Source organism: Chiloscyllium punctatum, chromosome 6 (assembly GCF_047496795.1).
Source record: "Chiloscyllium punctatum isolate Juve2018m chromosome 6, sChiPun1.3, whole genome shotgun sequence".
NCBI lineage: Eukaryota > Metazoa > Chordata > Chondrichthyes > Orectolobiformes > Hemiscylliidae > Chiloscyllium > Chiloscyllium punctatum.
Window position 1 is genome coordinate 52,595,100 of NC_092744.1, and position 27,832 is coordinate 52,622,931.

At 37.9% G+C, this 27,832-nt stretch overlaps 2 protein-coding genes across 2 annotated transcripts in view; both read left to right on the forward strand.

The window, feature by feature from the left end:
- Positions 1–22,747, forward strand: part of golim4a (golgi integral membrane protein 4a) — a 109,166-nt gene extending 86,419 nt beyond the window's left edge. Inside the window, exons 12-14 of the mRNA XM_072572671.1 lie at positions 939–1,030; positions 4,696–4,764; positions 19,356–22,747. Coding sequence (XP_072428772.1) covers positions 939–1,030; positions 4,696–4,764; positions 19,356–19,520 — 326 coding nt within the window. The 3' untranslated portion in view covers positions 19,521–22,747. The remainder of the gene's footprint in view (positions 1–938; positions 1,031–4,695; positions 4,765–19,355) is intronic.
- A 671-nt stretch (positions 22,748–23,418) lies between these two features.
- Positions 23,419–27,832, forward strand: part of LOC140478499 (transient receptor potential cation channel subfamily V member 6-like) — a 35,719-nt gene continuing 31,305 nt past the window's right edge. Inside the window, exons 1-2 of the mRNA XM_072571757.1 lie at positions 23,419–23,537; positions 25,966–26,108. The gene's annotated coding sequence lies outside the window, so the exon portion shown is untranslated. The remainder of the gene's footprint in view (positions 23,538–25,965; positions 26,109–27,832) is intronic.

The window sequence follows — 27,832 nt, forward strand, 5'->3', positions numbered from 1 at the left end:
CAATATTCTCCCTTCAGAATCTCAACCTTTTCCCTTCCTATGTCATTGGTTCCAATGTGGACAATGACCTTCTGGTGGGCCGTCTCCTCCTTGAGAACATTCTGCACCCTCTCTGAGACATCCTTCATCCTGGCACCAGGGAGGCAACACACCATTCTGATTTTTCGCTGCTGGCCACAGAAACATCTGTCTGTGCCTTGGACTAGAGAGTCCCCTAACACAATGGTCTCTTGGAACCTGATGTACCTCTCATTGTATTTGAGCCAGTCTTGATACCAGAAACTTGGCTGTTTGTGCTACATTCCCCTGAGAATCCATCACTTCCTACATTTTCCAAAACAGCATACTTGTTTGAAATGGGGATAGCCACTCTGGGTCAAAAACCTACAACTCTGTACCTCAGTATATCAAACAAATGTTACCATTGTTGACGGTGGTTCTTATCATTTTCTGAACACACTTATTAGTGTGCATCAGAAGTTAGCCTTATTGGCAGAGCACACTTGCTGTAAATGGTAAGTGGAAGGGCACCGTGTTTCACCAGCCATCCAATGGCTCTACATCTGATAATATCAAAAACAGTGATGGCTAAAAGCATCAATAAAGTGCAGCAGTTGGGCCAACTGCAGGACATTGTGTAATTCAGACTTGTATGAATCCTCATGATGCAAATAGATTACAGTAAAAAGGCAAAACCAGATTCTTTGTTACAATTTTTTGTATTTTTTTTTCAAACTTTTATTCAAACCAATTCAAAGATAAATGTTTAACACATATGTTACTGTAACCTAACGTGACAATTAGTAAATATTGACCGAATATTCCATCTAGATGGGGTTTCTTCAATATGGTCTGGCTGTAAGTATGTTTGGATAATTATCAGTAGAAACTGCATTGAGTAACAAGATTTTAAAAATAATTTTATGTCTTATTTGAAGATGAGAACAATCCACATGAGGAACCTGAAGATGAGGACCCAGAAATAGAAAATGAGGAGCAGCACACAGAACATGAGACTATGAACGAACAGGTGAAGTTTACTACATTGCTATTTACAGCGACCGGTTTTAATGAGTTTGCATAAGTAAACTTGGTAAGAAATTAATACTGTCACAAATCTTACAGTTGGAACCTCTTCTGTCGAACTGACCATTTCACTTATGTGGCCTTTAGTGATGCCTGATCAATAATCTGTAACTAAATTCAGAATCTGTCACTTACAAGGGCTTTTGTACAAAAGGATGTGATACATTTGCTGTAACATTAATATAACATCTAGTTAGCTGTGCTTTTCAACACCAGAATACAGAAAATTACTGTGATAATTTGAATAAAAAATAGGACTTATAATCAATTTGATTTTCTATTCTGATTTCTACATTGATTAGCAATTCTCCCTTTACGGCTTTGAATTCACTGCATTCATCTTGGCTATAGCAACTTGCATTTTTATGTTGACTTTAATATACTCTCAGATTATTCATAGCTGATTTAATGTTGTGCATTAGGAAATTGAGGGGAAATGACTGACTACAGGAAGATAGAGAGAGGTGACTGACAGAAGAATTTAGGCAGAGAATTCAACTAATTTGACTAAAGCAGCTGAAGCTTCATTCCTGAGTAGTGCAAAGAAGGGAATGAGGCTGGCAGGGAAAGTGTTAGCGAAATTGAGTTTAGAGCTAGCAAAGCAGTGATTTTCATTGGGTGTTAAGGTAAGGGCAGAAAGAAGTTACTGTTGTGAGGGAGTAACTAAGTGTTCTTTATGATGTATCTGGTATTGGTTTTGAAGCAGAGCTGAGGTTTCAACTGGATGCTGAAATTGGGCATCACCTGGCATAGTTTGAGGAAACAGCTCTAAAAAGTAATTAAGTCACAGGATGTTGAAATACTGACAAGAGATGAACAAGATAGTCATATCTTTAGCATTGTTAAATTATGGATAGATCTTTGAGTGATTGTTAGAAGGAAAGCATAAAACTTAACCAGCTTAATTTATCCACTGTCTAGTTTCTGAATTGTGGGACAGTGGCTCATTGGTTCACGCTACTGCCTCGCAGTACCAGGGACCCAGGTTTTGATTCCATCCTTTGGTGGCGATCTGTGTGAAGTTAGCACATTTTCCCCATGTCTGCGTGGTTTACTTCCACAGTCCAAAGAAGTGCACGTTAAGTGGATTGGCCGTTGGAAATACAGAGATAGAGTGGGCCTGGCTGGGATGTTGTTCGGAGGGGCTGTGTGGACTCGATTGTCTGAATGGACTAATTCTACACTGTCTGGATTCTAGAAACAAAATATAAAGAATGTATGCTTTATTAAAAATATTAAGTGCTTCTGTACTGCTTTCTTTTTGTTTTAATTCTGAGCTGCAAAGCAGTGGGCAGAATTTTCTGCTCCCAGATGTGGTGGGTTTGTCTGTGGGAAAGGCATTTAATCAGGTCGGGTGGTGGCATATCCAGAGTTCACTGCCTTCTCACCTTCAGCAGAACTAAATCCATGTTTGACCTTCCAGTCCTATTGGTACTTGAAGCCTTTAAGTTGGCAATTAAGGTTCTTAACCTGCAAAGTCTGTGATTGACCTGGTTAAGGTTTCCTAGGTTAACACTATGTTTAGCTTTGCTGCAACCCTGTGGACAGCTTGTCACCTCGCAGGAGTGTAGGGCTCTTGAGCAAAGACAATCAGTACCTGTCATGAGATTGAATAATGGGCAAAGGGTGCCTACTGCAACCACTGCCTGCTTTTGTCTCCAAACCCCCCTGTTCCCCAAACACCCAACCCACAAATTACTCGCATTCCTTCTGGGTTTTCCCTGACTCTCAGACTCTGGGGGGTTTACTACCTGTAGCTGCCACAGCCTCTTCCATGGCACTGCTGAGTACAAGAGGTGTTAGTGTCTGATGGTTTTAAAAATACAAACATCTTATTGTGTAAGCGAGTTTTGAGAAGATTTGCAGCTCAGATTGAGGTTCTGGATGTAGGTTTTCTCGCTGAGCTGGAAGGTTCATTTTCAGACGTTCCATCACCATACTAGGTAACATCTTCAGTGTGCCTCCGAATGAGTCTTATAGTGTACCAACATCTTTACAAAATGGCAAAGTTCCAAAAACATTTGGTTTGATGCATCACAAAAAGTGATGAATTGCTGCCACTATAAAAGATGCAAAAGTAGCAGAAGTTTGATCATGTAGTGTTGCTTCTGACATCAATGAAGGATGTCTTGCCTAGCTCCATAAATCAAAATAAATCTGTTTATGTCAACAGAACTGATTCTTTGTGAGCAATGTTTTCTCAAGTGTGTTGAATACTGGTGAACCACTTGTACCCTACAGTTCCTCTGTATTCAGTTTAGATATTTAGGGCAAGATTTTCAATCAAGTTTGCAGGAGAAGAGAGGGAGGTAGGCTGCTAATTTTGCATTACCGACCAGCAGCAGATTTATTGGCACCTCCCCCCACCGAGCCACCTTGCAAACCACATTTAGCAAATGAGGTCAGAGGTCAGAAACCAATTGGAGGATTCATATTTGCTGGCTGGTGGGGGAGTAGGTCACAGCATGTCAGAGGGACTTCAGAAGGGTTTCCCTCAGCACAGACAGCTGTGGAGATGTTCAGTTTAAATATTTGAAGCTGCTGAGAAGATGTTCAAGACCCACCTGCTCCAGAGATGTGTAATGTCTGAGCTGGTTGATTAGAAAAAATCTAGAACACCAACTAGTGCATTTAAAAGGTACTTCATTGATTCAAGAGTATTTTGGATGTCCTGAAGAAAGGAAAATATCAAATCTGTAAATACTGAATTGTTCTTGTTTTCAAAATATAGCTGTGGGTCAATAATTAGTTTATTGTCAACATTTATATTATTTTCCCAGTATTTGTGAGAAGAGGGGAAGGCTTGTGACTATGAATAGTTTTGTTGGGACTTAACTGTTGTTCCAAATTAGCTAAGTAAATGTAGAGTACTTAAGGACAGGCTCTGGAGGGGCCATCTTTGCCAATTGTTTGCCTCTCTTCTGTGATTATATTTGTACCAGGTTGTCCTTGGACAGGGGTATGCAATTTCCATCAGTGCTCTCATTGTCTGCCATATCCCATTCCCAAGTTGAAAGGGTACTTTTGCAACTGTGTTATTACAGATCTGCACACCCTGCTATTAAATCAATTATTAAATTTGTGAAGGCAGCCCAGAAAAATGTGCTCTAAGCTCCATTTCTTCTCCCCACTCTACTCACTTTACAGTGATGCTTCTGTAGTTCCCTCCCTCAATGGCAAACTAGGAATGATGCTTGTGTGAAGTGTATTTTATTCCTCTGTAAGCAAGTGACGATGTTTTTAAAGACTGAGCCACTGGAGTTTAATTATTGTGAGATCCCAACTGTAGGTTATGCTTGTAAAGTTGAAGTTAGTTGAGGTCAACAAGATTCATTCTGATTTAGCTTGTAACAGTGATTAAGTTCAACCCACGCATGAATTAAAATGCATTTTCTGACAGAAAATGGTTACTAGATTAGGACGTTATTTTGAACTGATGGATTCAGATATCTTGTATGTTTTATGAATATTTGAATGTAGGATTTTGTTCTGTTTGGTTGCAACATTTTAGATTCTTCCTACTCAGTTTGCTTCCTCTGTGGTACTTTTTTACAAATTGTTCGTTTTGTGGAGTGTGTTGATATAATCACTATATGTTGATATTTTCAGCTTGGTGGAAATCCTGATCAACAGGAAGATAATCTAGATGAACAATACCAGGATGAGGGAGAGGACGAGGTAAGGAGATACACAATGGTAAACTGGTGGAATGGCACTTTAATTCTATCTACATCTTGGAATATTGCTAGCACCAATGTTGCCTTCAGTAATTGTTTTTTTCTCTCAAAAAGCTTTGAGACAAAAAATATGTGTTCATTTCTAAAAGGTGCATTCAGAGTATCTGTAATGAACACAGGAAAATGAAATTCACTTGTTCATATTTAAACACAGGCATTCATTGATCAAAAATTATCAGGTCAGGCAGCATCTATGAATCAAGGAACATAGGTGCAGTAATTGCTATATGGACCATTTGTAACACCTTCCAGCTCTGACTAAAGGCTTTTCAGTCTTAAACAATGACCCCACCTTCCTTACTGCACAAATTTTGCCTGAGTTGAATGTTTTCAGCATTTTCTATTTTCATTTCATATTTCCAACACCAGCAGTAATTGCTTTCAAAATAAATAGTGTCATTTTCTTGATTTAGAACAGTGGGCACAGGAAGTTCATACAAAACTTCTATAGCATGACTTAACTTTTCATATGATTTTTGTATGGTTTAACTCAGCTGAATTGTATATTTATAATCTGGTAACATAAGCTGTTGGTATGATACCATATGAATTAAATTCTTGTGTGATGTAAATGTTTGATTGCATTATCTGAGTTCTTACTGATCATGAACCTGCTTTATCCCTCTGTCTATTTTGATAGCAAAGGTTGTTGGGACACGATTAAATGTTAAAAGTACAGGTATAAATCAACACTCTACTTATAGGAACATAACTGTTCCTGTATTTCTGTGTGTAAGAATCTTGTTTGTGGAAGACGGAAATCTAGCATATAAATTATGAAAACATTTCCAAGAAAATTCAAATGTCAGCCACTTGGGGGCCAGTAATTTCATATATTTGGAGTGCAACTGAGTATCGCGCTTTCCATTGCACTCTGCCCAGTTATAACTGTGTAATCCTTTGTATTAAAATAACATTAATATCAGAGAAAAAAATTAAATGGCTTGGAATGTGGGAAGAGAGTGGGACTATTTGTGAAGAAATTGGGCCATGTATGGATGGAATACTCTACCAATATCTGGAATTTTGCATGACAACCTGTGGAATAAGTTTGTTTCATTTGAGTAGAATTTCCCCCAAAATATTCATTAGAAAACTCAAGACCCACGGCTTAATGGAGAGAAAAAGCTTTTAATGTTATCATATGCTCCAAGACTTTTACAATCCAAAAAAAGAGTAAATTTTCAGTTAGTTATTATCTTTAAAATAATAAATCCTGCTCGGAATTTACATTAAGCAGTGTCTGTGTTTTTGTTATAATGTCAGATGTCAATTTAATAAAAGATCAGCGGTGACGTGGTATTGCTGGTAGTCATATGCATAATGTAAAAACATCATATCAGAACAGGTAAAAGGAATTAGAAGTGCAGTTTAAAAAGTTCCATTCTCAATATAGGAAACCCTGCTAGTAATTATAATTAGTACTGTTTATCTTCACATGTAATTGCAACACAGCTTCTCCAATCCTAACACATGTTCATTATCTGGTCATGATTTAAACATTTATTTCTATAACTTGTATGATTGAAAAACAGTGCATAATATGCTGCTGTAAGTGCACTACTCTTTTTTAATCAGTTCTTATATTACATTAGCTTTTCTCACTCTAAATATTACTTCACTACTTTATTTCAGCTACCTTCTCTTCTTGTTTCTCTTTCTTATTTGAATGTGAATATCCCACACTTATCCATTTAACTCCTTTATTGTCTTTACCTGTTTCGAAATGCACAGGGAATGTTCCAAATAGCGCCAGGTAGCTCAGTTAATTAGTGGGTGGTGCTTAATAATGCTGACGCTTTAGGTCAGTCCCTCTATCAACCGAGATAGTTGTGATGGTCTCTTCTACCTGGTCCCATTGTGATACCATGACAATGTTAAGCCAGGATTAGCAATCCTCAGATAATAGAGGCACCATACAAAGAAAGAGAGAGATGATCTGAACAGTAATGACTGGATTCTGTTTAGCAGTGCTGACCCTGAGTTCACTGTCAGTAGAAGCCCATTTCATTAGGATGGGTTTGATCAGCACCCACTGCCAAAGCCCCTGTCCAGTGCTGTTGAAGACTGCAGTCCTGTTCTTCTGGGGAACAGCATTCCTTCGCCCAAGGCCTCATCAGTTCCTGATTTCAGGGGAGGAACGGTAGTTTTAAGGGGTGCAGAGCTGATCTGGAATTTTTCAGAATTCTTTCCATTTATTAGAAGCAAGGTTCAATTCTAGTCTACTGACACTCTGTTGCAATCTGATATTCTAACAAGCTGATGCATCCAATCTCGCTGGATGATCCTTCAGTATAAGTGTCCATTGAAAGGGATGACCAGAGTCTCTGACTCTTCAAAGGTTAAACAGCAAATTCCAATGAAGGTAAGAGTAATGGCAGGTGGTATGTGAAATGACCAAAATATTTGGCTATTTCGTTCTCATTCATCCAGCAGTTCAAGATTAAGTATTTACTGTTTTCTGAATACAATCTTACACTTTCCTGGATTTATGATCTTCCCTGGGCTCCTGTTCTAATTCTTTCTTTGAGATCAATAATTAGCCCTGGCCACCTGTATTGTACTGAAATCTCAATAGTAATTGTATGGACACGCTCATATTGACTGTAGCTGGCTAGTGTAAGTCAATAGCACATTGTTGATGATGCTGTCAGTTTTGTCAATATGTCCTTGTTCTGTAATAGATGATGGCAGGAGCTGCCAATGGTTGTATTGGTCTTGTATAAAAAGGCATTTAGAGATATTTTTATCATAGAGACTACAAGTTGTTCTGATCCTCATATTGGTTCTTCAATCCTTTTATGTGTTTCTAATTGAGCCACCACCACTTTAAATATGTTTCTGTGCCTTCTCAACTTTCTGCTTATCCCTTCACTCCTGGCTTCTGCATGTATTTGGAAGCAAATATCCCAATCTTGCCCATTTCAAAAATCCCATTGCTCTCTAAATTTTACATTCTTCAAATTTATCCATTTCCTAAATGTATTAGAGTTTTGGCTTGCCTGTTTCCTGGTGTTGTTTTCCTCAAAGCTCTGTTTTATTCTATTTTAAAATTCCTTATCTTTTTATGTCAATGGTTTTGGCTGCATCATTTGTGTTGATATTCACAAAAGGAGAAAAGAGACACTGAATCAAATTTTGATTTTGATAACATTAGTTAATTTTGTCATCATCTTTTGCCAAAGGAATTGTTAACTAGCATTAGTTATAAATTCATCATTCATTCAATATTTTCCACTTTTCCCAATTCCATAAAACGTCTGTCTCCATCTTAATTTCATTGGGGTCACGTTTCATTGCCATGCAATAAATAGATTCTAAAATGTTCTCAGGTTCTGCTTCTGTCGATCTATTGCTGTTTTTCTTAAAGTTTACTGTCTTCCTGTCTTGTAATAGCACATTATTCTGTCAATGTGTCAAGTCAATGCTGCACATATTTAAATATAGCAATCATTTTGACTTCTAATGCAAAGTGAAAAGGTGATAGTGATTCAACCACAGCTGTTCTAAATTGTAGTTCTGTTAACTTCAATGGGGATGAAAATAGACATAGATACATAATGGGATTTATTCTTGTAATGAAACCTGGAAAAAGCATTTTCAGATTACCATAATATTATTCTTTGTCCACATATAGAACTATAGCTGGCCCTGATTTTACAGGTTGTAATTTGGTTAGGAGTTCTGTTGTCCATAATTACGAAAGTAATGCTGAACTATTTTTGAAAACACTTTGAATTCTGCAGTTATATTACTGCTTTGTAAAACACTGCTGTATTCACCTGTCATGTTTTATTTATGGATCTAATATTTTGCCATTCAATTATGTTTTGCTGTTACTGCCATACTTTTGTCATTCCTTCACAGCTGTCGCAACTGTTTTGGCATAAGCATTCACAGTTGGGCAGCATCACCTAACAGAAGGGAAAGGTGAGCTAAGGTTTACTTTTCTGCATCTGAACTTGTGCATAATTATGATAATCAGATGTCCAAATAAAACTGGTTGCAAATACTGCATTTATTGTACTTCAGTGTTACATCCAACTGCCTCTCAGCATAGTCACACAAAGGTAAAGTTAGCAAATTAATTTTACACTATATCATTACTAACTTCACCTATTTTTCTGAGTTCTGATGCCTTTAAAAAAAATACCTTGTCTTACAGTAAATATTTAGGCCCAAGTTAAAAAGTGAGGTGCTGGAAAAGCACAACTGATCAGGCAGCATCCGAGGAGCAGGAGAGTCCTGATGAAGAGCTTATACTAGAAACATCGACTCTCCTGCTTCTTGGATGCTGCCTGACCGACTGTGCTTTTCCAGCACCACATCTTTTGACTCTAATCTCCAGCGTCTGCAGTCCTCACTTTCTCCTACTAAAACAGTCCAAGTCTTCTTGAAAGACACTGAACTAACATTCATTCATGGCATTCTCAAAAATCTATTTTTTGTAGGATAAGCCTCTTATTAAGTAATAGTATCTTACTGGTGGTCAATTTTTCAATTTCAAATTATTTTATTTGTTGTAATTTTTTTATGCCTGGATGTAATCTCATCTGACATTTATTTTATTGCAAAATATCTTAATGTTGCCTACCTTCATTAAAGACTCATGTCCAAGATAATTTTAGAGCTGCTTGCACATTTTGTGATTAAGCTTTGGAATGCTAATTGAAAGTTGATGAGAAAAAAGATGCTAGTCATTTCCTTTCCTTACAATTTGGTTCCATTCTTCTGTACATTCTAACATTGATTAACATATTAGTCATTTTTCACTGCTTCCAAAAGCATGTCATCTCCTTGAAATTTGGAGACCTCTTAACAAGAATTGCTCAATACCCCTTTGTCTGCTTCAGTGGTGATCAAACATTGGAACAAGGCATGTTGTACAAGGGTGTCTGTGTGTGCAGTGATAGAACATTCAGTAATTTATAGCTAAAGTGATTAAACTTGCTGAATTTGCTTTTCAGTTTATTTGGTTCTGTTTCATATACAAGTTAAAACATGTAGGGAAGGATCTCCCAATTGTCCTGAAACACATTTGCTGCCATTATGTATTGCTGTTTTTAAGATATGCTGGCCCAATCCAGTGAGCATCAAAGTGAAGTAGATACAGAAACTCTCATCAAATGTATCATGTTCTTTGATGTCTAATTCAAGAGATGTGACCTATGGGTCAGTGTGGGAAGCTGAGATAAGGATGGGTATCTAGGGCATGATGGGCCAAAGTATGTGCCATAAATTTTCTTTGATTTTCCAATTGTAAATTCTAGTGAGGGGAGATGGAAGCCTTGCTATAAATTTAACTCTGGATGGATGGAAAATAGAGTGAGTTTCATGGCTAGACTTAACAGGTTTAAGAGTATTTTAGCTCCCAGCCCTCATTACAATTGGATAAATAAATTTCCCATCCAGTAAAGTAAGACCAACTTCCAGAGTACTTCAGGTCATCAATCAGAGTTTTATCTAAAGTAGTTATCCATTTGGAAAAGCAAGGTTACATTGCCTATCCAATGAATTGGCTGTAGAGTTGTGTGCAGAGGAAGCAACTTCAATTAACTCTTCAAAGTCTCTGTTGAGGTTGTGCTGGAAGAAGCCAGGGAGAAGAGAGGAAATTTCTTCTTACTAATATGAGGAGAAATGGAGGAACAAATGGAAACAGGTTTACAGGTATGGAGACACACAACAGAAATTTATCAGTTCCAGAATTATCAACCCAGATCCTGGATGCATTATAAGAAACCCTTCGGTGACTGAACAGTAGCAAAGGTAAGTAGGACTGTTAATTTCTCACCTTTTACAACAAAACTCTTCAACACGGCTCTCAGCATGTGTTTCCCTCAACCACATTTCTCACAGCATAACACAAGGGAACGTTATATCAGCTCTTATGCTCATTCCCAAAATCACTCAGTTTTTCCTTGTTCATTTCACAATGGCCACTAGCTGTATTCTTTAGTCTTTCCAGAGCATTTTTTTCTCATGATGAATGCTCACATATATTTAGCGTTCAACACTTTTTCACATCTTAAACCTCTCTTACTTTTTGTCCCACTCAGCATCTGCACAACAAGGAATAGCTCCATATATCTGTAGTGCCCTTGGTTGATGACGCTCACTACCTCTCACCCCCTCTGCCTCTCAGGTCAAGGCAGTGCACAGCACAGAGAAGAGAAGGCATGAGCTAGGGGGCATAGATAACATCATGAACCTCTCTGAACACAGAAGAACAATAGCCTCTCCGGAGCCATCAAGAGATTTTGAGCACTTAATTCTATTCTGTATAGGATCTATGACTCTTACTTGCACCTCTTCTTGAACCTCAAATATAACATAGAGAATGAACCATGTAACATGTAAGTATCACAAAATCCACACTGATGGAGCACATAACTATAAAATACCTAATGTTGAAATTTAATTTGGGAATTCAGTGCAGTGAAGGAAGTATTCTATTATTTTAAAAACAAGGAAGTGTCAGAGATGGAGCGAGAGGCAGTAAGAATTGGGACCTAAGGGTATTAAATAGGCATTAAACAATTTTCCTTTGTCTAAATTAGGGCTATAGATTAATCTGGGACTGGAGAGATAAGCATATCACTCCCCTGTCAGAGCAAAAGCAGGGTCTGCGGGAAGGATGGGCAAATTATCCAGAGCACCATCATATACAGAGGGCATTAAAGTTGGAGAAGTAAAAAGGAATGTCATGATAGGGATTGGTGCAGTAGGTGGATAGATATGGTTCTCTCTGGCTGAAAGCCTTGGTTCCAAAGGCTATTATTTGCCTGGTTCTGGGGTTGAGAACATCACCTTTGGATCAGACATGAACTTGGAGGGGGAGGGGATCAATCCAGTCATCATGCTCCACATGGATTCCAACAATATAGGTAACACTAGGAAAGAGTAAGTACAAGCGAATAATGGTAAATAGAGAAATAGAGGGCTTTCTCAGCATGAATGCAACACTCTTAACAAGGTAGTTGAACTGTTGGCCAAAATAGAAATACATGAGGATCGTATGATAGCCACTTCAAGGATTTAGGGTGGAATTGTTCCTAACACAAAATAAGATTGGCATTGGTGTGGAAGTTAGAAGAATTGCATGAGATTGGCATTGAGGAGTTTGACACAAGAGCAAACCAATTGTTGAAAGGCAATATGTAATTCTTATTAGTGAGCAGGGGGCTGCATTAATGGCTTCATTATTGTCATCTTGTCTGTGAGATATGCAGTTTTCCATGTTCATTTTTAAAAGGGTAGGAAGAAAGGCAAAGGAGGTTGGGTAGCCCTGTTAATAAAATAAATGTCAAGTTGACAGAACAGTAATGAAGAAACTCTGGGAGAGTTTTAGTTTTTGAAATTTGAGACCAGTGAAGGCTGGATTATTAAATATAAGATTGAATTTAATCAGAGTTTTGTCTTCAGAGGAGTGAGAATGGGGGTGCAGGCAGAAAAACGGACTTGAGGCTATGATTAGATAAGTTATGATCTTATTGAATGGTAGAGCAGTCCCAAGGAGCCAAATGGATTACTCCTATTCCTATTTCTTGTGCTGTTATGGTCTTAATTCACAATCATGTAACATGACTGCATCAAGCTATATTTTGATGGCTGTCATATACTACTGCCCAGCCTCTAAGTGTCTTTCCTCTAGGTTCCTTTCAAAGGCTTCACTCTGCAGAAGAAGTCCTTCTGAGAAGCTATCTTCATATGTTTCATTAATTAGATTAGATTACTTACAGTGTGGAAACAGGCCCTTTGGCCCAACAAGTCCACACCGACCCGCCGAAGCGCACCCACCCATACCCATTCCCCTACATTTACCTCTGCATCTAACACTACGGGCAATTTAGCGTGGCCAATTCACCTGGCCTGCATATTTTTGGACTGTGGGAGGAAACCGGAGCACCCGGAGGAAACCCACTCAGACACGGGGAGAATGTGCAAACTCCACACAGTCAGTCGCCTGAGGCGGGAATTGAACCCGGGTCTCTGGGGGTGTGAGGCAGCAGTGCTAACCACTGTGCCACCGTGCCGTCCACAAATGTCAAGCAACAGCACAGAGTCACAATGTTATTACAATTCAGAAGGGGGCCATTTACCTCATTGTATCTGCATTGGTCCCTCTAAGCAATGGGACTACATTAATATCTCCTTTTTCCATAATCTCCCTCATTATTTCTATTTTAATGAACATCTAATGCCCTCTTCAATGTTGCAATTGAACTTGCCTCTGCCTTTCCATTCAAGAAGTGCACTCCTGAGCCAAGCTACTTGCTGTGCAAAAAGGTTTTTCTCACGTCACATTTGCACTTAGATTGGCTGAGTGAGGAAGGGGGAAAGTGAGGACTGCAGGTGCTGGAAATCAGAGTCGAGAGTATAGTGCTAGAAAAGCACAACAGGTTGGGCAGCATCCGAGGAGCAGGAGAATCAACATTTCGGGCATTCCTGATAAATGGCTTATGCCCGAAAAGTCAATTCTCTTGTTCCTTGGATGCTGCATGACCTGCTGTGCTTTTTCAGCACTACACTCTTGACTGAGTGAGGAAGGGAAGTGTTGAACACAGTTCTAGTGAACAGCAGCAGGTAGTGGTGGTAGTGAAAGCCAGGAGACATCTCGCCAGAGGAAGAGGTCCTTTCCCAGTCCTGCTGAGGAAAACCACAGACACTTCATTGAGGAGATCAGTGCCGTGAAGAGTTTATTTCACAAAAGCATTTATTTCAAGTGTTGGAAGATGTGCCAATGGAGATTCACCATTATAATTGAAAGTTCAGTAAAATCATTTTCTAGAATGTGTGGTGTCATCCATCAAAGCATCATCACCCTGTAGTTTTGCCTGGAAGGTTGGATCACCTTCTGCGATTCGACAGTCAAACCCTCATAACTGAAATCTGTGCTCACAGAATTTGGGACAAGGTTAATGGCTGCCATTCAGATTGGGGCCTCTCGTCTCTACCACGTCTTGGAGAGATAAATATTTGCTTTTCAGAAGCAGACTTGCAGTTTTTGAGAGAGTGATGGATTAAATAATTTGGGGATTTCTAAGCACCAAGTCATCTACTGCAGTCTGGACTTCCATAAATTAGTGCAAGTGATAAGTCCCAGAACATTGGAGGTAACAGCAATTTCCATTACATAGATGAGTTAATATTAGGGCCTATGAGCCACCTGGGAGACAGCTGGTAAGTTTTGACCATTTGTCACGAGAACTATATAATCTGTCTGCACTGTGGCAATTGCACTCTCAGTGACCGGACAATTTATTGTTGCACTCACATTTCTCAGCTCTGCCTTTATTGGTCCAAACTAAGCATCATCTGCATTGCCATCCAGAGAACAGATGACTGTTATGTTGCTCAAAATGCCCAGTTATTGCATCTTCTTTTCTGGGAACCTAATAACTGAAATGTAACACAGCAATCAATTAAACTTCAAAACTCAGTTTAGGGGTAGGCGGTTATGTAGTGGTAATGTTGCAGGATTTGTAATCCAAAGCCCCAGGCTGATGTTCTGGGAAATACACACAAAATACTATGGATGCTGGAAACGTGGAATAAAAATCAAAAGTGCTGGTAAAACTCAGCTGGTCTGGCAATATCTGTGGGAAGAGAAATAAAGTTAACATTTCAAGTCCAACATAACCCTTCTTCTTTGGAACACCGCAGACCTGCTGAGTTTCTCCAACACAGTTTTTACATCTTAATGTTCTGGGGACATGGTCTTTGGATGGCAGATGATGAAATTTGAATTCAGTAAAAAAAAAATTGAATGAGAAACCTAAGATATTGCCAACGTGTAACCTATGTCAATTATCATGAAAATCCGGTTCACTAATATCTTTTAAGAAAGCTACCATTCTTACCTGGTCTGGCCTACATGTGACTCCAGAGGCACAGCAATGTGGTGACACTTAACTGGATGGGCAATGAGTGCAAAATACTTCCCTCAGTTCCATCATCAGGCACAGTCAATGCTCCCTCTAAACTATGCAGTAACTCTGAAGTTCCCATGCAGGCTGTGCACAAGACTTCTTGAAGTTACCAGGTGCATGCGGCCATGCAAGAAGTTTCACAAAAATTAAGTTAAGACAATTGATTGCACAAACAAAAATAAATTATAGACTGTGTTGAGTGCAATCTGGGACGAGAGCTTGTTGAAGTTTCCCAACGGAAGCTGATTCCAAAGGTTTCAGTTTAATGAGTCTGCTGCCAGTCAGTGAGTACAGATACCTTTGTCTTATGGGGTTCGCTGTGTGACGTCTCTCACCAAACAACCTATGGCACTTTCTGTGTATCAATATTGTACTATACAGATAGAAAAGCATAAAGTGTTGAAGCTACAATCCTAAAAAATAACATAGACTTGATTTTTTGGCAAAATTGAAATAGTTCATGCACACTACTCACTAGATTAGTAGAGGATATGAAGATTAGTTCCATAGTTTTATACACCAATTGTGATACTGTGCTTGGAGGTAACATTGGTCATTGGGTCACAACGGCATTGTTGTAACTGTGTCTCTATCCAAGTATGACCGGTAATGTGGAATCATCTGAATGGTGCTATCTTTCATCTTTGGCCTCTGAATAATGCAAATGTGTAATGACTGTCAAAGTATCAGTGTTCAGATACACATCTGCTTGTCTTCCATCTGCAAGAAAGTACAAATGATACAAGACTGGCAAGGATTAAATATAGAGTCGAGAGTGTGGTGCTGGAAAAGTACAGCAGGCCAGGCAGCATCTGAAGAGCAGGAGAGTTGATGTTTTGGGCAGCAGCTCTTCATCAGAAAAGTCCAGCAGCTTAAATTTGAAACTGCCAAAGCTGTCAATAAAGGCTGCTTCATTCCGTCATAACTGCAGGATATCCGAATACAGTTTAAAATCAATGTATTCCTTTTGAGTGAAATTATCATTATATGGGCAAACATGGCACCCTGTATGGTAGGACATAATAAAAGGTGATTTGCAATTGGAAACAAGCATGTTTACACTTGTATGGAATTGTTATGACTAAGGAATTTAGTTGGGTGTACTTAACCCAATGAGCTGGTTCACATTGGTACAGCCTGGACACCAACCTAATTTGGTGGCTTTTGTTCACCTGATCTTCAAAAGTTGTATTGCGCAAGTATTCATAAGACGTATCTTTAAGAAGTCCATTTCAGTAAAGGAAGATCTCAGTTGGGATGAAATACTTCAACATCAGAATGGTTTAGCTTTATCAGACATAGATGTTCTGCTAGTTGTAAATTCCTGGTAATACCAAACTTTTTTTTTGATATTTGATCATAGGATGAGACATTGATAGTTAGACCAGTATTTATTGTCCATCCCTGACTACTGTAGAAAGGTGGTGATGAACTGCTTTCTTGAACTGAAGATTAGGGACACCCAAATGCAGTTAGGAAGGTAGTTCCAGGATTCTGACCCAGCGACAGTAAAGGGACAGTGATACAGTTGCACTTCAAGATGGTGTGTGACTTGGAGAGGAGGTTGTAAGTGGTGGGGGTGTTTCCATATGTCTGTTGCCATTGTCCTCCCAGATGGTAGAGGTCACGAGTTTTAAAGCACTATTAAAAGAGTCTTAGTGAGTTACTGCAGTGCATCATTTGTGAAGGGTGTGAGTGTTGAGGGTCAATGTTATTGAACATTGTTTTGGATGGTATCACATGCCTTGAACATGGTTGGACTTACATCCATTCAGCCAATGGAGAGTTTTGTATCACACTCTTGACTTGTACCTTGTAGGTCATGAACTGAGGAAACAGAAGGTGCATTACTTGATACAGAATTCCTAGCCTCTGACCTGCAGTTGTAGCCACAGCATTTATATGGCTTTCAGTTCAGTTTCTGGTTAATGGTAAACCCCAGGATGTCAGTAGTGGGATATTCAGCGGTGGTGATGCTATTGAAAGCCAATGGTTAGATTCTCTCTTGTTGGGGATGTTCCTTGCCTGCCACTTGTGTGGCTCAAATGTTACATGCCATGTAATCTTGAATATTTTGCAGGTCTTGCTGCATTTGAATATGGACTTGTTCAGTATCTGAGGAGTCACAAATTGTGCAAGGTTTTATGCAGTCATCTGTGAATATTCCCACTTCTGATCATATCATGGGGTGAAGGTCATTGATGAAGCAGCTGAAAATGGTTAGCCCTAGGACACTATCCTGAGGAACTCCTGCTGAGATATCCTAGGATTGAAATGATTGAACTCTAACTACCATTATCATCGTCTTCAGTGCTCTATTTGACACTTTCTTTTGATGTTTCCTTTTGATTCCCATTTATTCCAGTTCGGCTAGAGCTTCTTGGCACCATGTTCAGTCAAATGATATCTTGATGATAATGGCACCTACTTTCATCTCACCTCTGGAGCTCAGAGTTTCGACCAAGCTGTAATCAAATGAGGAATGAGAGTACTAGAATAAAGAGGTCTTGCTGCAGTTGTATAGAGCTTTGTTGAGTGCACATTGTGTGTAGAGTTTTGGGCTTTGTATTTAAGGAAGGATATAGATGAATTGAAGGCTGTGTAGTGAAGCTTCACTCAACTCACACTCGGATAAAAGTGTTGCGTAATGATGAGAGATGCTGTATTGTCTGGATTTTAGTAGAATGAGAGGTGATCTCATTAACAGATGCAAGATCCTGCAGGGTTTTGACAGTGGATTTTGAGATGTTGTTTCCCTGGCTGGGGAATCTAGAATACAACAGCACTATATCACCAGAGCACCAGATAAGGGGGTGATCATGTAAGTCTGAAATGGGAAGAAATTTCTTCACTCAAATGCTTGTGGATTTTTTGGAGTTTTCTGTCTCAGTGGTTTGTAGATGAACCATCACTGAATTTAGTTAAGGCTGAGATAGACACATTTTTGGTCTCAGCAAATCAAAGGAAATAGGATGTAGACAGGAAAGCAGAGTTCAAGCCTGATATCAGCCATAACCAAATTCACTGACACAGCAGACTTGAATGAAAGCAAAATACTGGAAATCTGAAAATTTCAAGTCTGGTATGATCTCTTCCGAACTGAAGAATTCATACTACACTTGAAACATTAACTCTGTTTCTGTCTCCACAGACGCTGAAAGACCTGCTGAGTTGCTCTAGCATATCCTGTGTGTTTTTGTGATGGAGCAGACACAATGGGGGTTTGCTCAGGCTCCTATTTCTTATGTCTTAATTTTCTTTCAAGGGTTGAAAGTCGCTTTCTCACCTTTATCTTAGAAATAATAAGATTGATAACTTTCATTTACAATCATGGACTTTTTCTGACAAAGTAGATTCCTGAAAAAAACAAAAGCAACTCTCATTCTAATAATCTTACAGGGTGCTACTGTTGCTTATTGCACCTCCAGAGGGAGCTTGCATATTGTGTGTGTTTCAGTTGTTTAGGTAGGAGACAGGAGGAAAATCTCTGCTCCTGTTTGCTCCACAGGTAAGTTCACTTGCTGTACTTTTCTGGTGATGACCTCAGTGGCTGTTGTAAAATCATGACTGATGCAGGTCCGAAACCTCCATTCACAAACTACTCATACAGTTTAAGATTAGATATATTTAAGGAATGAATACCCATGCAAGCATGACAACAGCTAAACTGCTGGCATACATCATATAGCAGGCATTTTTCCCCCAAGTTGACACTCAGGCCCAGACACAGTCCACACAGAGGCCCAGTTTCAACCCACCTTCTCTTATTTGCTGCCTTGTGCACTTTTCAACGAGTTATCTTCAGGCCATTGGCAATCCTGAGTTTTGGGAAATTGTTTAAATGAAACCTTTAAATTCAGCCAATACATTTCAAATAAACTCTGTCCATTAATTCAATATTCGACAAAGAATACCTTACGTGAAAACCCCAATGATTGTTGATGTGGCATGATCTGCTGTTTTTATTCCAAAATTGATCAACCTATGTTTTTGTTTAGGTCAAGTACAGGGAGACAACAACATGATTTGTATACAATATTGGTATCCTGTTATGAGGTATCTTATTGTTTTACAATAAAGAGAAAATGGATTTGATAGACCAAGGGAAGGGGATTAGTAATTAGTTGAGATATTTTGTAATGAACCTGTTCAGGGATGCTCTTACACACTCGGGCAGGTTGGGACTTGAACCCATGCCTCTTGGCTCAGAGGCAGGGACATTCTCACTGCACCCGAGCATCTTAGTAATGAGTTTATTATTTTCCAACAAACCCAGACCACCTAAATAACAGGGTGAGTGTTTGCCAACAATTTAAAAAAAAAGGTTTGAATGTTACTACATCAGATAAATACATGCAAGTTGTGTACTTGGGCTGAAACATACATGTTTCATTGTGAATGTATTTAATTAGGAAACCAGCGTCTTTAAAGTTGGCAATATTGTCATTTCGCTTGGTTATGTTTAGTCATGTCTGAGCTAGGTTTGTTTGTAGGAAAGAGAGTTAAGATTTTCACGTGTGTCTGCATTAGGCATTCTGTCAAATTATATCATGTATTTAAAAAGTATGTTTTCTTAGTGGTTTGTCATTTTTACAATTTGTAGATCGACAAGAAAGAAGGGGATCCTAACAAACAAGAAGAAGAGGCAATAGCTGATGAAACCAATCAGGAAGGGGAGAAAGAAGATGAAAATTATGAAGAGGAGGAGGAAGAAGAAGAAGACAGAGATGACCCTGCTGCAAGGACGAATCGGCGGGCAGAGATGTGACATTCTCACAGTTAGCTTTATAATGATTTTGTTTCATTATCCAATTTGATTTGTTTGACCCACAATATTTTAAAGGAACTTTCACAAAGATATATAATGTATTTTTCAGGTTAATTTAAATTTGGACATATTTAAAGATAAAAGTATTAAAACCCTTTAAATGCATCTGCTTCCTGATTGAACATATTACAAATTACAATGTGAAAGCGTCCTCAAAAGTTCATAGAACACTTTTTTTGAATTGTAAAATGTTCAGTCATGTTTGTTGGAGGCATTTTGTAACTCCTACGAAAGTATTTTTTCGATGCAAAGCAATTCTTGAACGTGTCTGAAGTTCATCAAAGCCTATTTTCAAATGAGTGATATTTATCATTATGATTAGATGTTAATTGGTAAACATAACTAATCATGTAAGAAGCACTGCTCTTAGGCTCTGCACACAGTGGGTAGCTGTGCAATACTGTAAAATGAGTGAGAGCCAGTCACCGTACATTTTACACTCTTCCTGATTTTGGTTTCCATTAATTCAAATCATCCATTTTATACTTTTGCACAGTCAAAAATCAATCCCACCGTGCTTATCAAAGTTAAGTCAGAGCATTTAGCTTTGTTTTCAGCTTTGTAATGAAATGTACTTCATAGAGAACTGTACTTCATGCGGTAGTTTGTAATTCATCCAGTGTTACCAAACCCAACTTCATTGTGTTACTGAGTAATATTCTGTTCAAAGGATATTGATCAAATTTTTTTCTGTATAATAGGGAGACTCAATACAGATGTAATCCATTTATGCTCATGGATTTACTCTTGCTATTTTTGTCTTTGTTTTCTGAAAGAAAATTATATTTAAAACTGCTTTAAAACTTATTGCTTTGAAATGACAATCAAAGAAGTAAAAAAAAGTATGAAGAGAGAAGCTGAAAACAGTTTTTAGCTTGGTTATTCTATAAAGGTCCTTAACTTTCAATTTATTTCTGAGCAAGTAAATTGGTGCAATTTAAATGTAATCCTCCATTTGGAAGTTTGTCAGTTATGAGAATAAAAGGGTATGTGAAGAAGCATATAGTTCCTGATCCATGAGGCGCACTAGTCTGGACAGTGCAGATACTTTAATAATTTTAATGCATAAAAATTTAAAGCTTTAAAATTAAGTACGTAAGTCATTCTGGCTTCGTTAATGTCAAGGTGGCAGAAATTTCCACAAAAATGAAAGGTTAGATTTTTCTATCGGATTTTTAATTATGTGGTACATATGATCAACTAATACTTGTTCAATTAAGCAAACAAATGTTGATTTTTGGTATTGAATTTATACATAGAATGAAATAGTTATGAGTGCATTGTATTAATGCACGTACAGAGCATTGGACCCAACATGTTCACATGTTTATGCCTCACACAAGTCTCCTCTCACTTTGATCTATTGCAATCAATAATAATTCTATTATTCTCCCTGACCTGTGTTTATCTAGTTCTCTTAAATGCATCTATGCAATTCACCTCAACGACATCTGACAGTTGTGACTACCACATTCTAATCACTCTCTCTGTAAAGAATTTCCTTGTGAATTCATACTGGACTTATTGTCTGTCATAAATTTATGGTTTCAATTTCTGGTTGGCCCCACAGTGGAGAAATCCATAAGTGTACCCTGTAAAATGAAAGACCTCGAACAGGTCTTAGGCCTCCATTTTTTATAGAAAAAAATCTCCAACCTGTTCAACCTTTTCTTACTGGAATAAGCTCTATCTTCTAATGTCTTCTAATAATTTGTTTTTTTGCATTTGCTCCAGTGCCTTTGTTTTCCATATAATATTGAGACGTGAACAGCTTAGACGACCTTGTGTTATCTAATCGAGAATGTATGCAAGCATAACATAACTCGTGCATTTAGTTCTGTTCTGCCAGAAAATTACCCAGGTGCTTGTTTAATTATTATGGTCTTGTTAACTGATATCATTACACGTAGTGATTTAAACATTCACACCCCAAACTCTTTGCTCTCTTGCCCCTTTAGATAGTTATTTATGAAATAGTATAAAACCTCTTTATTCTTCCTGTCAGAAAAAAAACCTTACATTTAGCTATATATTGAAGTTCAATTGCCACTTGCACAGTGATTCATGGAGATTGTTAGTGCCTTCCTATATTTTGTTGTCCCTCTTTGAATTTATTATACATACCCATTTGATATTTTCCACTAGATTTTAAATTGGGTTTCCAGTTTTCAAGCCCAGAGTAGTTCATTGCAAGTGTTGAATATCAGAGTCCCTGCACTGGTCCTCATGAAATACTATTTACCACTTTTTGCTAGTCTGAATAATCATGTTGAACCCCTTTACCTGCTTTGTCACCAGCATGCTATCCATTCTGATACTTGTCTTATGGCTTTATTTGTGAGCCAACTAAGTGGCATCTTATTGAAGGCCTTGTCTTCCTTTTCTGTTACTTTTTCAAAGAATTTTATGACGTTGGTACTGTATGGTCATGCGTTAGGAAATCCAGGCTCCAGCTGTCTTTCTGGTCCTTCTTTGAGTAAGGATTCCATCATCTTTCCTACCAATGAATTAAGCTAATATAGTCCTTTGGACATGTTTTATTGCCTTTTTTAAACAAAATTGATTTAAATCAATTCAAATTTGAAGTAAAATGGTACTGACGTGTATTATAATCAATTTTCTTGGAGTTACTAAAGAGATTGGTTTTTTTGAGATGTTAATTTACTTTAAGAACACAATAGAGCAATTATTGTTCTGTTGTAGTATGCAGAAAGATTAAACTTTCTGACTGACTGGTATTCAAATTTGTTTGGTTGGCTATATTATTTTTATAGTGCCTGAACACTTTTTAAATAATTGTAATACCAGCTTTTTAATACTTTACCAAAGTGAATAATGATGTTATATGAAGCAACATGCAAAATTTTCTACTAAACACAAGCATAAATGACATTCATGTGTTCCTTTTACAATTTTTTATAATGGGGTCTAGGGTGATTATGCAACTACGCGGAATAGATTTTGCCTGGGTTTGTTGTCAGCAATATTCATGTAGACAAGTATATTGTGAGAGCTTCTATTCACTATTAGTGTAAAGTGTATATTATGTAAATAAAGTTGCTGATCAACAAAACTTAAACACTATATCACTAAGTACTATGATTTCCAAAGGACATTAAGTGATTATGTGAAATTATTGGCCATTATTAAACTGTGTGATTGTTCAATGCTTTGTATTATGTATATTTTGTTATTGACACATAATGGCATGAATTATCATTCTTTGTGGGATACATTTTCAGAAATGTTTTTCTTACAGAAAATTTGAACAATAGGTATTTTTAGAAGATGATTATGAAATAAGCTTCTTTTTTCATATTATGAATATCCACACATTGAGTCACTTCCATTGCAGCACAGGTCATCCAAAATCTGAGTCCTGCAGCTCAATCTCAGAATGGGGTCAAGAAATCTCAGTTTGTTGCTGTGCAAGTTCAGATTGTTGCTATTTTGGCTCAGAATGTCAGTTCTCAAAGGCGCTTTCAGGGTATCACAGGACTTCCTTAATTTGTTCTCTATTCTGTACAAAGAAAGAAAATTTGACTAAGTGCCCTACTTTCCCTGCTGGATTAAACACCCAAAATCTCTGAAACTAATTTCTTTTAGTTAATGCAAAGCAAAATATCAACAGCCGCAAATGTTCTTGTGTGAATGATTGAATGGAAAGTTTGTGGGAGTGCATCTGTTTGATGTTCTATTCTGTTTTTATGTGCAATTCACTTTTACCTTTAGTGAATTCAGTTTAAATGCCAAGGAAATGTTGTGATGAAGGTAGTTAAACTGGTGTTTCCTGTTAGTGACTGAAACGTTTCCCTGATACACAGAAACCATGGCAAGAAATTGGCCTGTGTGTTGTCAAAACAATTTGTCGCAGATAGTCTGTCCTCTAAGAACTAGTGTCAAAGCCACATTGTGCTGTGAGACCTATCGCCGAAATGATCAAAAAGAGAGTGTAAGGTAAGAAGATTAAACTTGTTTTTAGGCATAAAGTAACAAAATTATAATTAGTGCTATAACAGTAGCTGTTACTAGAAATGCTCTTCCAGACTTTGTCACAGCTGGTGAATGGTATTATGTGTAAATACTGGCGTAAAGACTACTTATATTTGGAAAATAAAAATTAAATGTAAATGTTAAAACATACTATTCACTTAAAACAGTAAAAATATTATTTAAATATATGCTTAAAATTTGGGGGGGAAAGTAAGGAGAAACTAAATGGAACAATTTTAAAAATTATTTAGGAATAGTGAAACCTAGAGATTGTTAACTTAAAAAATTGAGGCAGAGAGTACAAAAACAAAGAAGTTTACTAAATCTTTATAAATCTAGATTAGTATTCCTGTTTTTGGCACTATACTTTAGAAATTTTTTATAAGTACTACTATTTGGAATGATGTCAAGACAATGGTGGGAATTCAGAAGAGATGTACCAGAGTCGCATCATGAATGAAGGACTTTGATTAGATTAGATTCCCTACAACATGGAAACAGGCCCTTTGGCCCAACAAGTCCACATCGACCCTCCGAAGAGCAATCCACCCAGACCCATTCCCCTACATTTACCCCTGACTGATGCACCTCACACTACAGGCAATTTAGCATGGTCAATTCATCTAACCTGCACATCTTTCGATTGTGGGAGGAAACCCACGCAGACACGGGGAGAACGTGCAAACGCCACACAGACAGTTGGGTGAGGCAGGAATTGAACCCGGGCCCCTGGTGCTGTGAGGCAGCAGTGCTAACCACTGAGCCACTGTGCCGCCCCCGTATGGAAAACATAAAGAAGCTGGTGTTGTTCTCTTTAAATCATTGAAGGTTATGGAAGGGAAATTTAATCAAGGAGTTCAAAATTATGAGGGATATTGTTAGAGTAAATAAGGACAAAGTGTTTCCACTACAGGATTGTTGGTAACCAGAGGGCACAGACTTAAGATAATTCAAAAATGAATGAGAAAAATTACATTTTATGCAGTAGATTTTTATGATTTAGAGAGGTGGATGAATTAAACAGATTCAGCAGTAATTTCTGAAAGGAAATTTGATTTATACTGGAAAAAGAAAGATTTGAAGGGCTGTAGGAAAGTACAAGGAGTGAAACTGATATTTGGGTTCTGGAATATTCTATCTGAAAAGCGAAATCCTCAACATTGACTTCAGACCCCATGAAGTCTGACAGCATCATGTGAAACATGGACAAGGAAAACATTTGCTTGTTGCAGCTCTTCCACTGCAATTGAAGTAGTGTTTTTCCACGTTAAACACCAGCATGGACTTGATGGGCAGAATGATCTCCTGTGCTATGATAGCTATGACTATAAACAAAAAAACTGATGGTAGCAGTAGCTGCTTGGACTTTTGGTGGGATATTTCAGCGTCCATCACAAGAAACAGCTCAGTAGCACCACTATTGACCGAACGGTTCGAATCTGAAATAACCAACAAGAAGGGCAATTTTACTTGGCCTCACCTTCACCAATCCACTTGTGACAAATGCATCTGCTCAAGACAGTATTAGTAGGAATATTCACTGCACAGTGGAGACAAAGTCCCATCTTCACATTGACGATACCCTCCAAAATATGGTGTGGCACTGCAGCATGCTACATTGGATAGATTTGGAAGAGATCGAGCAGCTCAAAAGTAGGCATCCATATGATACTGTGCACCATCAGCAACCACACAATTGTATTTCACATTTTACTGTTACCATGATGTTCGGGGATCAGCCCAAGTTCAATGAGGAGTGTAGGAGAGCAAGCCAGAAACAGCGCAAGTGTTATGATGATGTAGAGGGGTGAAACAACTCCCCTCTTTTTAAAGCTTTTTTTGGCTGCAACAAAGATGTTTACTTTGTTTTCCCATTAAATCACACTTCCATTAAAACATGGGACTGGTTAAAATTAAGGTTCCAGTTAGAAGATCTTCTTGGATGACAGACAGAGGAATTTTTTTACTTAAACCCCAAGGTAAATAATGCAACATCAAACACACACTAACACAGATTTAAAGTTTAAAAAGGGAAATGCATGGTTTAATAAAAAGAAAGTCAAGAATATGTAATTTAAAGAAAAAGCCCTCAGAGTCTTTAGGGATTAGGTTTAAACCAGAAACGCAGTTGATTAATTGATATCTTGTATCCTCAGCAGTGATAAGATTTGTAGATATCCTTGAGTCCTCAGTGAATGGGTGTTTCTTCAACTTGCATTACGACCAGATGCTTTTTTCCCAGTGACTGAGAGAAATATGAGCAAGAAAGTGAGAACTCCAGCTCTGTATCTCAAATTAATGTTCCTTCCTCTCTCTCTAAAAAACTATTGCCTGAAGTACAGTTCATTTGTGTATTACTCTTTCTAGTTTTTTTTGTTGTTCTTTTTCCAAGCTGGACCATCTGCAGGTGACTTTCATCTTAATATACAAAGCTTCCAGAAAGGTGGAAAACAAACAGGAAGTACGGACCTGAATGACTGATTTCAGACATCTTGGTGACATGTCAGTTACTGTTCAGACAAGTCTTGTTTCATGGTAACTCAATGAATTGGCTGAACTTGTGCTCCTGTGATCACTGGTCTTTCAAATCAGTGTTTTTCTTCATGAAAACAATGTTCCACAGTAATGAAGATGGTGGAAATTGATTGTCCATTTGTACCATTATTATAACACCTCCCCACCACATGAAACAAAAACCCAGTAATATTTCTCCTTTTATTTACAGTGAGTGTTCTGTCATAAGATATGAGATAACAATATGAAATTTGGAATGACAACACACACATTCTGCATTCTCTCTTTGTCCTACTCTGGTTACGAACCTTGCTTTGGGAAAGACAGTCAGACTTGTTTCCTCAATTGGGCCTAAATTTTAATCCTTCACCATCCAGTTCCATAATCCATGTACCAGAGTCAAACATTTTTATAAATTTGATTTCTATGATAGCGGTGGGTGGAGGTCTGATGTCTGCCTTCTGTAAGGTGTCGACTTGAATCCTGCATCACATTCTTATTGAACTTCACATCAATCCAGTTGAACTGGTTGAGGTTGAAACTTGGTTTTGTACGTTTGATGTCCAGTGGATAACTCTGTTTTTATCTCACTGTTGGGTGTGGAACAGGAATAAGGCCTTCAGCTTGTCAAGCCTGCTTTACCATTTAAGACGATCATGCTGATCAAATACTCTCAATGCCTTTTACCCACGTTATCTTCATAACCCTTTACACCACCGATAATCAGAAATATATAAATCCCTACTTTCAACATACTCAAAGACTAGCTTCCATAGCCCTCTGTAACCTATTCCATATGTTTTAATTTTGCTAATCTTCTGTGGGGGACTTTATCGAAAGCCTTCTGAAAATCCCAGTATACTACATATATTCACCTCCATTTATTAGTTTTATTAGTAATGTCTTCAAAAACCCCAACAAGTTTGTCAAATGCCATTTCTCATTTGCAAATCCAGACTATACCCAGTCAGATCATTATTGTCCAAATATCCACTTGTCACATCCTTTATAATAGATTGTAGCAATTTCCCAACAACTGATGTAAGGCTGTCGGGTCTGTAGTTCCCAGCTTTCTCTCTAACACCCTTAAATAGTTGGGAGCATTTGCTAGCTTACAATTTGCAGGAATCACTCCAGGATCTCTACAAATTTGGAAGATAGGTCACTAAGCCACGCATTTCAAAGCACGGGGATATACAAGATCAAGTCTAAGAGATTTATCAACTTCCAGGCCCACTAATTTCTCAAGCTTTTTACTGATGCTAATTCTGTCCAACTCCTCATTCTCACTAGTCACTTAGATCTCTAAGTCTGGGTGATTTATTCGAGCTTCTACCATGAAAACAGACATAAACACGTAATTTTTCTGCCATTTCTCTCTTCTCTATTATAAATTCTCCTGACTCTGTATCTAATAGACCCATATTCATTTTAACTAAACATTTCCTTTTTATGTATTTATAGAAGCTTTGGCAAACTACTTTTATATTTTTGCTAGCATGTATTCATATTATATTTGACAGTTCCTTTTCAGTTTCTTGGAGTTATTTTGTTACATTCAAAAAACCATCCAGTTTCCAAGATTAGCCACTATTTCTGGTAACATTATTAGCTTTTCCTTTGAATCTTATATAATCCTTAGCTTCCTTTCTCAGCCACAGTCAACTCATCTTTTTGAATGAATGTAAGGTTGCTGAAAGCCATGTACAAGTTCATCAAAGTCTAACCATCAACTCTGACCATAA